At 49.1% G+C, this 15,718-nt stretch overlaps 1 protein-coding gene across 1 annotated transcript in view; it reads right to left on the bottom strand.

The window, feature by feature from the left end:
- The window catches only part of MLXIP (MLX interacting protein), a 60,310-nt gene extending 50,432 nt beyond the window's left edge, over positions 1-9,878 (bottom strand). Inside the window, exon 1 of the mRNA XM_080821075.1 lies at positions 9,390-9,878. Within this exon, the coding sequence (XP_080677201.1) occupies positions 9,390-9,802 (413 nt within the window). The 5' untranslated portion in view covers positions 9,803-9,878. The remainder of the gene's footprint in view (positions 1-9,389) is intronic.
- Positions 9,879-15,718: the final 5,840 nt, after the last annotated feature.

The raw sequence follows: 15,718 nt of genomic DNA, 5'->3' as shown, positions 1-15,718 counted from the left end.
TTTTTCAAAGTGTTTCATTTTAATAAATAAAGGGGATTTATAAATTAACTTCCTCTAAAAAGTTCAGTATCAAGCTATCAGGGCAGGTCCCTGCTGCCCATCAGAAGACGAGGTAGCCACTGGCAAACGGGCCGGCTGCCATGTGAGCACAGGATAAAGTTCCTCAGGGTGTTCTTTCAGAAACTCGGTTACTGGGTAAATATCTAGAAACTAAGTTAATCCCCCTACTTTTTACATAAGAAGCTTTTTTTGTTTTGATGCCCCAGTTTGTCTCATGGTGACAAACCAAAACAGTCCACCTTCCTTCCTAGGCCCATAAGCCACAGAAGGAAGAACTATTAACTAGCATTCAGAACAGACCGTCCTACTCCCACACTATTCCTCAACAGCAAAGCTACGCTACCTAAATCCTCACGGTTTCTCGCTCCGCTGCGACCGAAACTCCCGAACCTGCTTCCACCAGGCACCGGCCCTCGTTGCTGTCTCCTTATGAGCTCTTACCGCTTAGCTTTACTCTTGGCTGTTAGATTCTTTTTCTTCACTCCTGAGACTCAAAAGCGAAGGGCAAGAAATCCTGTTTCTGGAATTGTTTTTCCAGATCTTGGACGCCTTCCTAGAACTCCCCGTTTACTCTGCCTCCTTCCAGACGATTTTTCTGGAATGCTAGATTTAGAGAAGTTTCGCTAGAGCATTTAAGATGGGGCAGTGTTCCTCTACCACAGCCAGACCCAGCTGAGCAAAAATATCTTGGGATATATGATAACATATATTTCGCAGGAAAAAAACATTACCTTCCGAATGCCAGCTCAAACATCCAAAACCTCCCATCCGCAGCTGCCCCCTCAAGAGGAACGTGGAGGTCTGGGAGGCAAGATGGAACAACATGGACTGGAGACTGGCCAAGGCTCTGCGAGGACTGCTTCAGCGGTAGTTCAGCAGCCGAACAACCCAAGGGCCCCCCACATTGACAGCCCCCTCACAGCCTCCTCGTGGGGAAGCTGCCCCTCCCCCAGCTCCGGCCACAGGGCACCCACGGCAGACAAGTTCCGTGCAGAGCGCACCAGGGTCCTGCCCTGCAGGCGACTGGGCCTTCCTCAGCCAAAACCTCCCAGTCATGGCGATGCTGGTCTCTCTTTAATCCTCCATGTCCAATCCCTTGGCAAGTTCAAAACCCACCTTGAATCCATCCAGTTCTCCTCACCTCCACGGCTGCCATCCTAGTCTGAGAAAGGTTCCACAGCCTCCCAAGTGGTACTCTTGCCTCCTATCAACTCTTCTCCACAGAGCAGCCTCAACAAGCCGTATCCCCCAGGACAGCAAGCACAAGAGCCTAACGTCCCCCCATGGCCAACAAGGCCCCTTGCCTTCTTGAGTCTTATCTCCTACCACTCTTCCTGCCCTCAACATTCTAGCCACGCTGGCCTCCTTTCTAGCCCCGCAGTGTGCCAAGTTCATTCCACCTTGGGCCTTCGCCTCGGGCTCTTCTACTGCCTGGGAGGCCTACCCGTGGCTGGCTCCTACTCACAACTCAGGTTTCAGCTCCACCTAAAATGTCACCTCCTCAGGAGACTCCTCTGACCAGGGAGACAGAGTGTCTGCCCACGCTCCCCCAGCCCCGCAGCACTCTCCTGCCTTCATCTTGTTTTAGGTTCTCCACTGCACTAGCAACATACATCGGTTCGCTTACCGATCTGCCTTACTAGAATATAAACTCATGAGGGAGGATGACTGATTCTCCTCATCTACTACTGGATCACCAAGGCTAGAGCTGTGCCTAGCACCCAACAGAGGCATGATTAATAACTTCTAGAAGGAAGGAGGAGCCAGCCCAAAGACCACAGCCAGACTGGTGCTCTGGGGCCAGTGAGGTTCTGCTCAGAGAAGGAGGGGACAACTAATCTCCCCCTCAAACAGTTTAATTAGAGGCTGTGGGGCTTAGTTAGGCGACTGGCAAAGGGCAGTGGTGGTAACAGGAAGCTCTAAGCAAGGGCTCTATCTGAAACACAGGCCACGGCCAAGCGCCAGTCAGGCAGATGCCAAAGCTCCGCTAAGCAGAAGCTTTGACGCGGAGAAGAAACAGGCTGCAGGTGAGCGAGCCAGCTGGCAGGGGGCTAAGCAAGACGGCAAAGGAAAGCAGAGCCTGAGAAGAGCCGAGTCACTTCACGGGGTGAAATAGGAAAGAAGGACAAGCTCCCTGTGCCGAGGACCCAGAGCCGCCTGGAACTTGGCTCCAGTCTGCACTGAAGTCAGGCGGTCCTAAGAATCCTGGAATCATCACAAGATTCCCAGCACCTTTCCTGATCCTTGTAAGCAACCCCCATTACACAGGTGCACACAAGAAGGTCCCTGATCCCTGATCCTGATCCCAAGAGCTCTGTCTAAATAAAATGCAAGTCCTGTGGCCTGGATTTCTAACTATAAACAGAATTTCAACAAAAGATGGAAAACATCACCTAAGATATTTGCTGTCTGAACTGCACATATTGTATCCAAGAGAATGGGAGCTCACGCTGAATTTTTTCATCATCGTATGAATCCTTAAAAATAAGTAAAGTTAACTCTCTATAATACCCTGTTCTCGAATTGTACTGGGGACTAAGGGTAAGACCCATTTTACAGGCTTTTCCTGATATAACTGGGCCCTCCTATCACTGGATCCCCTGCACTGGTGCCTATTATATCCTGTATAACTCGACAGAATTCCAGGGTGGGCTGCTATGCTCTCCTGCAGTTGAAGAGCTGAAAATGCCTTTATATAAGCTGGGTTACTTAAAAACATGACCTCAAGGAACATTTCAAACCAGGCTGTATTAGTTTCCTAAGGCTGCTATAATAAATGACCCCAAAATGAGCGCTAGAACATACCACCTATTTCTTATCTTATAGTTCCGGGGATCAGAAGTCTGACATGGGTCTCACTGGGCTAAAAATCAAGGTGTCGGCGGGGCTGGGTTCCCTCTAAAGTATTAGGGGAGAATATGTCCTCCTGCCTTTTACAGCATTTGGAGGCACCAACATTCCTTAGCACACAGCCCCACCTCCGTCTTCAGGGCCAGCAACTAATCAGGCCAGGGCTTCTGCTGCTCTCTCTGCTTCTCTCTGATTTCCTCTCCTATTTTTTTTTAAGATTATTTATTTATTTATTTGACAGACAGAGATCACAAGTAGGCAGAGAGGCAGGCAGAGAGAGAGAGGGAGAAGCAGGCTCCCCGCTGAGCAGAGAGCCGGATGTGAGGTTTGATCCCAGGACCCCGAGATCACGACCCGAGCGGAAGGCAGAGGCTTAACCCACTGAGCCACCCAGGCACCCCTCCTCTCCTGTTTTTAAGGACCTTTGTGATTACAGTGGGCCCACCCAGTTAATCCAAAATAATCTCTTCATTTCATTTTTTTAAAGACTTTATGTATTTGTTTGTCAGAGAGAGAGAGAGAACACAAGCAGAGAGGGAAAAGCAGGCAGAGGGAGAAGCAGACTCCCCGCTGAGCAAGAAGCCTCATGCGGAACTTGATCCCAGGACCCTGAGATCATGACCTGAGTCGAAGGCAGACATTTAACGTACAGAGCCACCCAGGCAACCCTAATCTCTCCATTTTAAAGGTACCTGATTAGCAATCTTGATTCATAGTCACAGGTTCTGGGGATTACCACATGAATATTGGGGGAGAGGGGGTGTCATTAATCTACTCCAACAGTCCATGTGGGCCACAATACAAATACCAGCCAACAGAAACACTCAGCCTGCTGTCCCACTCCACACCAATGTCCTCTGAAGCACCGCCCCGCAGAGTTTGTGTTTATCTTTGGCAGAGTTTGTGTTTATCTTTGCACAGGTGAAGATAAACAAGACTGCCAAGAGCAAGTTTATGATGTTGGCTTCCAGGTCCCTGAGATTCCCTTTTCAATGCCACAAGTATTTCTTAATCACCTAGTATGTGCCAGACACCGTCAGGCCCTGTGGGAAAGTCAAAGGTGAAGACAGCACGAATGGTGCCAAGTCAGGTCTACATAACAAGAGCGGGCAGAACCCACAGTATCACGGATTTACGGAGCAATGTGGCACACGCGCCCTTTGCAAAGTCTTGGTAGGACAAGAGTGCTTGAGCTGAGTCTGGAAGGATGGGTGGGAGTCCATCGGTGGGGAAGGGCAGCACCTGGAAGGGCTCAGAGCAGCCTAAAACCATCTCGGTTTCCCCATGCCTTGCTTTAGAGGGACTGGCACTCTCACCTCCTAACAGGACCGCAGGCTTTTGTGGAACAGATGAGAGAGGCAACTTTTCAGCCCCACAGACTTTGCCTTGGACAAGCTGCTTCACCTCAGCAACAGGACAAATTAACTTCCAAATTTGGGGAGGGGGATATTTGTTTAATATGAAAAATGAGGGCTCAGCCACCACCCACCTGAGAAGGCTATTGTGAGAGTTGCTTAAGATCACATAAAGAGAGGGGCGCCTGGGGGGCTTAGTTCAGTGTCTGCCTTCGGCTCAGGTCATGATCCCAGGACCCTGGGCTGGAGCCTCATGCTGTTGTCCTCAGGCTCACTGCTCAGAGGGGAGTGGGCTTCTCCCTCTGCCCCTCCCCACCACTTGTGCACGCTCTCTCTCTCAAAAAAATAAATAAAATCTTAAAAAAAAAAAAAAAAAGACCACGTAAAGAGAATCCAGAACACAGGAGAGCTCGGTTAGCATGAGTCCCTTCTTCCAACCTTGCAAATAAACTCCCTCCATCTTCTCCTCTAATCTCTTTTCCCAGGCTCTTCCCAATATTATCACCTTTTTCTGCCCTTCCATCAGGATGGCAATTAGCAAATCAGCCTCTCTGTGAAAAGGAAATCTGCTTCCAGTCTACTCAAGGGAAGAAGATAGAGAAAAGGAACCCTGGGGCTTCCTGCTGGGGAATATGGTCCATAATTGTGGACAGTTAACATGGGGAAGGGGAGGTAAGTATTAAAACCTGATGTCAGGGCAAACTGTCCACACTGATAGCAATTACGTAAACACACACACACACACACACACACACATACACACACACTCTCAATCTCAGTACAGCCCTAAGAGCTGGCTCACATTTTTTATCACAGCCCTTGCTAATTATTCTACCACTGTCTGTTTATCTGTCCCCCACTCCCTAGTTTGTGAGCTCCTCAAGGACAGAGACAGTCCTTCTCATCTCTGTAGCCCTCGTTCCCACCTCAGTGCATGCCCCTCGGTACATCCGATATGATGATCAAATGCAGAAAAGAGTGAAAGAAAACCTGCTTATCCTTGGCATGCCGCAGAAGAGTAAATTTAGTCATTTGTGTGCACGGTTCCCGTTTACAACTAGTTACCATGCCTAGCATTAGAAAGTACTTCTACTGGGATGCCGGGGTGGCTCAGTTGGTTAAGCGGCTGCCTTCGGCTCAGGTCATGATCCCACCGTCCTGGGATCGAGTCCCACATCAGGCTCCTTGCTCAGCAGGGAGCCTGCTTCTCCCTCTGCCTCTGCCTGCCTGTCTGTCTGCCTGTGCTCACTCTCTCTGACAAATAAATAAATAAAAAATCTTTAAAAAAAAAAAAAAAGAAAGAAAGTACTTCTACTGATAACCTAAAATTTGGAGAATACCATGTTCCAAACCTTTAATACTGGCAATTCCTTAAGGCTGGCAGAGACTCCCACCTTGGGACAGGAGCACAGGTTACTATACAGAGCATACATGTATAGGAGTAGATTTTGGAAATCTGTATCCCAATGCTATCTTACAGGTATGAATTAAAAGGTCTCCTCAGATATCCACTTCAGCAGAAACCCACTGTCCAGAAAGAACTGCTTATCCCTAAATACATAGAAAGACCATCTCTTGCCCTCCAGAGACATTCATACCTAGGATTCTTATTAGGTTCTTATTAGGAACTACATAAAAAGATGGAGAAGTGAAACCAAAACCAACCACAAAAAAACTATCTACTAGATGTGATCAGAATCTGTGTGGGTGACTTACATGTGTGACATTCCTTAAAATGCTAAGAGGGCAAGAACCATGAGCTATGTTCTAGAGTACATAGCTCCATTGTGGAGCTTGGGAAGCACGGGCAAAGCAAGAATGCATCTATTTAGTATTTGTCAAGCAGGCATTTGAAAGCCACACTAAAAGACCCCAGTCAGACCCATTACTTCCTTCAGCTTATACATGAGGAATCTCGGTCCTCCTAAACATCAGTGGGGTCAGGACAGAGAACTGCACTCTGCCTGTGAGTCCCTCCTGCCTGCCAGGTATTAGGCACATTCACAACATTCTATCAGTTAATCCTCACATTCACCCCGCCGCCGGGCAGTTTTATCCTCCCTGTTTTACAGAGGCAGACAGGAAGGCTTTGAAAAGGTAAACCCTGGGCTCTTCCCCCATCCTCTATCACCTAACTTCCGCTTTGGAGAAAGGCAACTTCTTCCCCTCCAGAACGTCCCAGTAATTGAGCACACATTGTAGGACCAAATCAAGATGTTCTGTTGTGGGGCTACTCAGCGTCACAGAGCAGGAAGGACGTGGATGCTAAGGCCAGATATGGAGCTGGAATCCCCCTGGCACTGTCACCCAGGCGGGCCACTGGGTGCACTCACACATAGTCCCCATTTCTCAAACACCCTATTCCCTCATCCAAAGTCCGTCTTGCCAAAGACCCTTTAGGAGTTCAAGACTTTGCATGTTCAGGAACAGATCATACTCAGAATCCCTGGACCACTTCACAGGACTAGGGAAAAAATAGCCACAACTTCCCTTGCACTTAGTTCCTCCCCCAAAGAGCTGTTGAACCTCATCTGGAAACAGCTGGGAGACAGCAGTTCAACAGGAAACCAAACCAAAAAAAAAAAAAAAAAAAAAAGGCACAGAGTGTACCAGGGAGAGTTAGGCAGCTAGAACCAAGAGACAGGAAGCTGAGGTTAGAAAGAGCCTAGGCCAGAAACAGTCACGCAGAAGAGGAGGCCCTGCTGGCCTTCCTCTAGGCCCAAGGAGAAAGAGAAAACCTGGAAAACAGCGGTAAAGGCTCGAACCCCACGGAAAAGGAAGTCAGACCACCAAGATCAAATCTGCTTCCCTCCCTGCCCCCATCTCAAGGCTCCTTCTCAGGGAGAGCCAGCTAGTGGTCATGATAGGACAGCTGAGGTCAGAAACTCACTTCTGCTCTCCTGCTGCTTTCCGTGCCAGAGGCGACAGCCCAGACAACTGGTTTTGAGTCATTCCTCTGTCAATCTGTACCACAGCTCCACACTGCCAACTAAATTCAGGGACATTCAAATCGGCCTCACACAGAGAGACAAAGAGCGTCTTCATGAGAAATTACTAGGCAGATACCCACTGGAGACCTGCAGAGTGGCAGGACTTGTGCACAGGGAACTACAGCAAAGCAAAAGAGCCAGTGGGGCTGGAGGTCTTGAAGAGCAAGGTAAGGGTGCGTTTTGCAACCAAGAAACTTAATTGAGCAATGGCCAGTTGCCAAGATATTTTTGAAAGAAGTGGGGGGAAAATGCCATTACTAAAATTCTTTGGTGTTATTTAATAATAAGCCTTTAGGTTATCCAAACCTAAAAGGGCAAAGGGAAGACTGGTTTATTTTTCCTTTAGCAGAGCTTAGGTAAGAGCTTTCTACTCATGCCTCCTGCGACTTAATCATCTTTCTCTCCCAGTACACGAAGAAGTTTATATTAAAAGAAAGAAAAGGATTCAGTCCTCTTAATAAAACACATTCCTGTCTTTCACCTATAGTTTTGTTGGAAAAGGCTCTTGTGGCATATGCTACAATCTAGGTGGGTTTGATTCCAGTGAAGTGCTCAGAATTCAAGACTGAGTAAGCAGAGCTAAAAGAGGACAAAAGGCTGCAATCTCAATACCATTAAAAGAGAGAGAGAGAACGTCTTCACAGGCTCAGTGCCAGCTCAAACTGGCAAGACCAGAGAAACAGAGCAGAGCCTAACCAATGTGCCACGCAAGGGGGATGGGAAGAGAGCTCTGGGTATCCACTGCAGCCATGTGGCAAACAAACCACCAGGGAAACCTTCAAGAGAGGAAATGGGGTGGGGGTGGGAGGGTTGTTTCAGGAACATAACAAAGGAACAAGTTGACTAATCATTTATTCCAGAGAGGGAGAATGCTACCCTGAGCCATGTTTTAACTTCAGGTAAATGTGTAATGTTTTAACTTGGGACATATCAGGGTTTAAAGGCTCTCCAAAAAAAAGAGGGCGGGGAATGGGGGGAACGTACCTACTTTTCTTTGTGCTGTTTCTGGAGTCTCCTAGGAAACGTTCCCTGTGCCGCCTGCAGACCTGAGACAGCCAGAGCCAGTCCAGTTACCAATGCAATAACCCCCACTCAGCAGAGATCCTATCGTGAGCTTCGTGCAGGACTGGACTGCTCTGCACTGCAGCTAGCCCAGAGAAGTTCTTTGCTGAGGCAGAAGTCACCTGGCACAAATACCTAACATGCACACGGAAGGAGGAGAGGGCGGAAAGACACTTAACTCATGAGGGCCAGGCATATCTGTGACTTAGGGGCCAAAAAAAAAAAAAAAGGATTTCTGCCCAGAGCTGGATCCACGTGTCAGAGTGATGTCTGGGGAGCCTTCCCTCAACAATGCCATCTCCATATAGTGTTTCACGGCTGACCAGAGAATCTTCCAACTTGTCAGGGGGGCAGACTGCACCTCCAACAGCTGTGGCTCTGAAAGTCTACCTAGGAGGCACCCAGGGTGGCCACGAAGGTGGGAGAGGATCTCCCAATAAAGTAGATGTGAGGAGACCCAGCCTCCCTCCGCTGGGACAATAAGAAAAGTAGCCAACATTTATGGAGCATCTAACCATGTGTCAGGCACTGGAATAAGCACTACCTCTCTCGTTCCATTCCCCAAAATAGCCAATGGAGGCTGATACTACTGTCATCCCCCCCTTCATAAAGGAGGAAACAGGCTCTGAGATTGGACACAGCCATTAACTACTGGAACCAGCACCGAAGCCAGCCCTGGACAGGTGCTCTTACCTACTACCCGATATTGCTGGAAACACACAAAGCGTTTGGGGGAAGGGGTGGAGAGTCGAGTAACACAAGTGGCAGCCAGTATTTACACCTCTTTCGTGCCCCAAATCGGCGGCCTCGGGACCTTGGAAGGGAGGGCCTGGATGGAGAACGAGAAGCCGGAAGAACCCAAGCACTGCTAGCAGGGGAAGAGGCCGGGACAAGAACCCCTTTGGCTTCCACGCAGGATCCCAGACCCATAAACCCTCCCTCAGGGGCAAGAACCAATGGGAACGCGTGCAGCCCCGGGGTCCTCAGGCAGTCAAGCCCTCCGCGCCGGTTTTGTCAAAGTAGAAAGCTCCTCTCGAGAGGTGGGGCCGGCCGGGGGTCGTCAGGTCCCTACCTGTAGGCCAGGGTCATGCACTCGAAGAGTTTGGTGAGCGAAGCGTCGATGGACAGGTGGCAGGAGCTGGTCTTGCCGAAGCTGTAGGTCTGGCACGTCTGCTTGTTGACCGTGTCGAAATCGTAGCCCTTCTTGGGCGGGTGCTCGCGGTGTGGCGACGACACCATGAAGTGGCCGCTGTGGATGATCTGCTGGCGGCGCGGAGGCTCCTCGCGGCCCGGCCCGGCCCTCGGCGGCGGCGGCGCGGCGCTCGCGTGGGCCCGGGCCGGGGTGGCCGAAGCGCAGGCGGGTGGCGGGGACGGTTCATCGGTGTCCGAGTCGTCGTCGTCCTCAGGCACCTGAGGCTTGAGCAGCACCGGGCGGCCCCGACTGCGGGGCCGGCGCGGGGAGCACATGAAGACGTCGGCGGCCATAGCGGGTGCCGTCTGGGGGCATCCCCCGGGGCTCGGGGCGACGCGGGCGAGCGAGGCTGACTGGGCGCCGGCCCGACACGGCCCGCGCGCGGACTGTCCGCGAGCGCGCCGCGGAGCGGGAGGGGGAAGGCGCGGGCCGACGGGGCCGCCTCGGCGCCGGCCCCGGTGTGACGTCACCGGCGCGTTTCGGCCAATCGGCTGCCCGCGTCGGCCTCTTAAAGGTGCAGGGGAGCCTTTCCGTATCTAGGCGGACAAAAAAAGCGGGGGGGTGGGGCGAGGAGGAAGGTCGCCGGAGGCCACGCCTGGAGGCCCCGCCCCTCGCCGCCCCTCGCCGCCCCCTCCGCTCTCGGGTGCGGGGGATGCTACGGGCGGCGGTGGCCAGGTGGTGCGGCTCGCAAGTGTCGTGGCCTTGGAGAGGCGTTGGCCAAACGGTGCCGGGCCCGCCCCGCCCCGCTTTCCCCGGAATCGCGCTGCGGGCGGGGCGGGCGCTCCACGTGGTGGGTGGAGGTGGGGCTCCTTCCCCCTCTCAGACTCGGCTTTCTCTGGCTGGGCCTGGAACTGTGTCCTCGCAGCTGGTCCCCGATGTTGATGATCTCCATCTTATTGATGAGAAGACTGAGCCGCTGAATATCAAAGGGATTTTTCTAACGCGGAAACAAGATCAAGAACGCTTCTCACTGAGACCCCGTATGCACAGGGGTTGAAACTGGCTGGGCCAAGTTAAGGCACTCTGCGAGGGGCATCGCAATTAGTACGCGGCAGAGCCACCAGCTCCTTTAACCCCAACTACTGGGTTTTCAGGTCTTAAATTTGGTGGGTCAACCAGCCCCCAGGCAATTCTGAAAGGGGAAATTCTGAGCCATAGTTTACTTTCCTTTCTTTCTTTTTTTTTTAAGATTTTTTTTTTTTATTTGATAGAGATCACAAGTAGGCAGAGAGGCAGGTAGAGAGAGAGAGAGAGAGGGAAGCAGGCTCCCCACTGAGCAGAGAACCCGATGCGGGGCTCGATCCCAGGACCCCGAGATCTTGACCTGAGCCGAAGGCAGCGGCTTAACCCACTGAGCCACCCAGGCGCTCTTTTACTTCCCTTTCTAATGGAGCAATTCTATGTCTCAGAAAATTGTGACAGTTAAAAATGATGATAAAGTGCCTAGCTCGGAATGAGTGCTAAAGAATTGTTCCACAGGGCGCTTGGGTGGTTCAGTGGGTTAAAGCCTCTGCCTTCGATTCGAGTCATGATCCCAGGGTCTAGGGATCGAGCCCCATTAACAGGCTCTCTGCTCAGCAGGGAGCCTGCTTCCTCCTCTCTCTCTCTGCCTGCCTCTCTGCCTACTTGTGATCTCTATCTGTCAAATAAATAAATAAAATCTTAAATTAAAAAAAAAAAAAAAAGAGTTGTTCTACAGACCGAAACAATGGAACCAACCAGACCGGAGGTACCTAGAAATTGCCAACACTCAAACATTTTGGACCTACAGAAACAGCAATTTCATATGGTTCAACCTAATAGTCAACACTTCTAGAAAGCTGTCAAGGTTTCGGGGACTCAAAGCCAGCCTGGGGTTGGGGGCTGTGTTGGGAAGATGGGGGATGACAGGGCATCAATAGGCAGAAAGAGGCACTTGGCCAAGAGCCCCCACTAATCTGTTGAGAGTCCTCCTCGGCTTCTGTGCTCTGCCTTGAAACCAGTTTCACTTCCAGATTTGAGTGGACGCTGAGCACCCTGCCCCGCCCTCCTCCTGACAAGGGCCTCCAGAAGGGCAGAGTGCTCAGAGCGAAAGTGAAAAAGGGCTCTTAGTGGCCACGCACTCTCCTTCCCCAGATGTCTCCAAGAAGGGATAGGCCAAAAGGACTGGCTGCTTCAAGTGGAAGTTTGAGGTCTTACCCCTTGCCCAAAGCAGCGCCCCCAAACGCTGGTTGCAGATGTCTAAAAAGCCACCCTTTGACTTGCCATCCTTCATCTGAAGGCTTTTCTCCTTGGGAAACTTTTTTTTTTTAAGATTTATTTATGTATTTGTTTGTTTATTTATTTGACAGAGAGCACAAGTAGGCAGGGCAGCAGGCAGAGGGAGAGGGGGAAGCAGGCTCCCCGCTGAGCAGAGACCCTGATGCAGGGCTCATCCCAGGACCCTGAGATCCTGACCTGAGCCAAAGACATCCACTTGATCAACTGAGCCACCCGGGTGCCCCAACTCCTTGGGAAACTCTTAAATGCCCAGCTGCATTTGATGACAATCCCACTTTAGAATTTGATCCTAAGATTGTAACATCACTTATCAAGAGTGGAAATTAGAAACAACATAACGGGGGCACTTGGGGGCTCAGTGGGTTAAGCCTCTGCCTTTGGCTCGGGTCATGATCTCAGGTCCTGGGATCGAGCCCCACATCGGGCTCTCTGCTCAGTGGGGAGCCTGCTTCTGCCCCTCCCACCCACCTGGCTCTCTGCCTACTTGTGATCTCTGTCAAACAAATAAATAAAATCTTTTAAAAAAAAAAAGTACATAATGTCTGACAAGAGGGAATTCATGGACTATACTGTGGCCCCAAATGGAATAAAATGCTACATTTGGGGGGCAGGGGCGCAGAGAGAGAAGGAGAGAGAATCTCAAGCAGACACCCTGCTAAGCACAGAGCTCCCACAGGGGGCTTGATCTCACAACCCTGACATCACGACCTGAGCTGAAATCAAGAGTGGCTCAACTGGCTGAGCCACCCAGGCGTCCCGGAAACACGACCTATTAAATGAAGCAAATATTACTGACATGGAAAAATGCCCATGATATGATGTTGGGTGGAAAACCAACTTTTAAAAAGTTATCAGTAGTTTGATATCTATTTCAAACAAATACTAACAAAGCATATATTTCTGTGTGTGTGTCAGAAAATGCACCATAATGTTCACACCGGTTCACACTCTCTGGGTAGAGTCATTCTTATTTTCTTCTTTATGCTTATCTGTATTTTCTAATTTCCAAAAGAAATGTTTCTTACTTGTCTACCTTTTTTTTTTTTTTTTGAGTATACTCTTTATTTCTCTTTGGTCTCTTAGCACAAAAGACATCCTTGTGGGAGGATGTATACTTTATTTTTTTTTTAAATTTAAAAAAGCAAACATCAATTCCGTGGGAGGACAGAGCCTCTCTAAAGGCTGATGTTGCAAACTGGCAACCCATGGGCCATATGCGGTGCACAGACCTGCTTTGTTTAATCCACACCATCGATTCTTAAAGACTATATTAGAGGGGGGAAAAAAAAAAAAACAAGACTGGAGGAAAACACAGTTTAAAAGGCAGGAAGCAGTGAATTACCAAGAGTGAGATCTGGAGGGCGTAACAAGCAATCAATGGCTAGAAGGAGAAGGCCTTGGGGGCAGTTTACCAGGATATGGGGAAATGATTGTAGAGAATCTAGCCTGAGAGGCCCCCACCTTCCTTCCTGCAGAGTAATGAGCAGCAACAGCCACATGCACAGAGGGACAGGCAGGACAGTTCTCCAGGGGAGCTGACAACTCCCACGAAGGACAGAGAGCTCCTAGACCCAGCAAACCACAAGAACACAGAACCTCATAAGGACAGCCATCTCTTCTCGAAAAATTAGAAGCATGCCATTATAATCAAATCAACAATCAGGCAAATAGGAATTCCCCAATACAGAGTATTACAGACCAGCAAAAGTCAGTCAGCAAGAATTTAAGGAAAGCCAGCACTCCGGAAGAAAGCTAGCTGAGAACTGACAAGTAAGGGGGAAGTTAACAGAACAAACAGAAGACTTTAAAAATAATTAATAGCCCTAGAAAAAAAATGTGGAAGATTCTGTGCCCATCAAGCAAAAAACTCATTTTAGCTCCTTTGTTAAAAAAAGCAAATAGATGGGCGCCTGGGTAGCTCAGTGGGTTAAAGCCTCTGCCTTCGGCTCAGGTTGTGATCCCAGGGTCCTGGGATCGAGCCCTGCATCGGGCTCTCGGCTCTGCAGGGAGCCTGCTTCCCTCCCTCTCTCTGCCTGCCTCTCTGCCTACCTGTGATCTCTGTCTGTCAAATAAATAAATAAAATTAAAAAAAAAAAAAAAGCAAATAGAGGTCTTGGAAAATAAATAAATATGTGATTTTGAAGAGCCAAGTTGATAGCAAAATGAATATGGCTGGACAGCACAGTAGTAAACTAAAAAATTAAAACAGAATTTCTCCTAGAAATTCTAAAAGGACAAAGAGAAGGTAAATGACGCGGAGGATATATTCAAAAGCTCCAGCACCTGCCTAATAGTTCCAGAAAGAAAGAAGAGAGTGAGAGAGAGGGGGAAAAATAGAGGAAACGATTACAGTGGCAATAAAAGAAAAAGTTCCAGTGCTTAAACGCACAGGCTTTCTCTGTGGATCAGTATGGGCTGATTGTGCTGTGATAACAAACCACACCCAAATCTCAATGACTGAAAACCACCATGGTGTGTTTTTTGGCTCCAGCTACCTATCTATGGGCTACGCGTCCGTCACACATCTCTCTGCTGGTTGCAGTCACTCGAAGGCTCGGGCTAGCAGAGCAGCCACCGTCCAAAACGTCGCCCGTCGCCGCCGTGGCGGAAAGGAAGAGAAAGCTAGGTGGGTCTCACATTAACAGTTCAATGGTCCAGCCTGGGAGTGATACGTACTCACACGACTCATTGCCTGGAATGAATCACATGGCCTCACCCAAACACGAAGGAGCCAGGAGGCAGAATCCCAGCATGTGACTGGAACTATGCAGTGCAGGGCACTGATGAGTAATGATCAATTATATTTTTGGTTTCCATTAACGCCACACCATGGGTGGCTCTCAGAAGCATTATGCTAGGTGAAAGAATTCAGACTTAAAGGGCCAAATACTGTTTGATTCCGTTTATTTATATGACATCTGTAAAAGGCAAAATGATAGGGACAGAAAAACCAGATCAGTGGTTGCCAGGAGCTTGTGGGGAGGAAACTAATGCAAAAAGGAACAAGAGAACTATTTTTGGTGTTGAAAATACTCTCTCTTGTTTATGGTGGTGTTTATATGACTGTGTAAGTTTCTCAAAAGTCATAGAAATGTATGCCTGAAAAGAGTGAATTTTACTGTATGCAGTTTTACTTTAGTAGGTATTGGAGTATAAAAGGTTAAATGAATGGTTTTTCATCCATAGGATTTTTTTTTTAAAGATTTTATTTATTTATTTGACAGAGATCACAAGTAGGCAGAGAGGCAGGCAGAGAGAGAGGAAGGGAAGCAGGTTCCCTGCTGAGCAGAGAGCCCAGGACCCTGAGATCATGACCTGAGCGGAAGGCAGAGGCTTTAACCCACTGAGCCACCCAGGCGCCCCTCATCCATAGGATATTTGAAAGAATTACTGGAGGCTGTTCTTCAGCAAAACAGAAATTAAATTCAAGTAAATAGAGTACGCAAGAAACAGAGTAGAGCAACAAAATAAAACTTAAACTTGAATTTTAAAATTATGACTTTAAAAGATTTTTATAAAAATAAGATGTAAAAAAATAGAGCTTTTAAGAACAAATTATGTTAGAAGGCTTATAATTAAAAATAGCAGTCCCCTTGGGGTGCCTGGGTGGCTCAGTGGGTTAAGCCTCTGCCTTCGGCTCAGGTCATGATCTCGGGGTCCTGGAATCGAGCCCCGCATCAGGCTCTCTGCTCAGCGGGGAGCCTGCTTCCTGCTCTCTCTCTGCCTGACTCTCTGCCTACTTGTGATCTCTGTCAAATAAATAAATAAAATCTTAAAAAAAAAATAGCAGTCCCCTATCTGACCCCCACACACATGCCATGCCCCTTGTTAACTGACAGTGCTACCCACCTCCTCCCAGAGGTAATCCTTTTCAATTTTTTAGGTACTACTTCTAGTATTTATCTCCAGATTTTTTTTTAAAAAGCCTCTCTTGCTATACACACACACAC

The sequence above is a fragment of the Martes martes genome (assembly GCF_963455335.1).
Source record: "Martes martes genome assembly, chromosome: 13".
Lineage (NCBI taxonomy): Eukaryota > Metazoa > Chordata > Mammalia > Carnivora > Mustelidae > Martes > Martes martes.
Note: the sequence above shows the minus strand (reverse complement) of the source record. Positions and strands in the feature narration are given on the sequence as shown.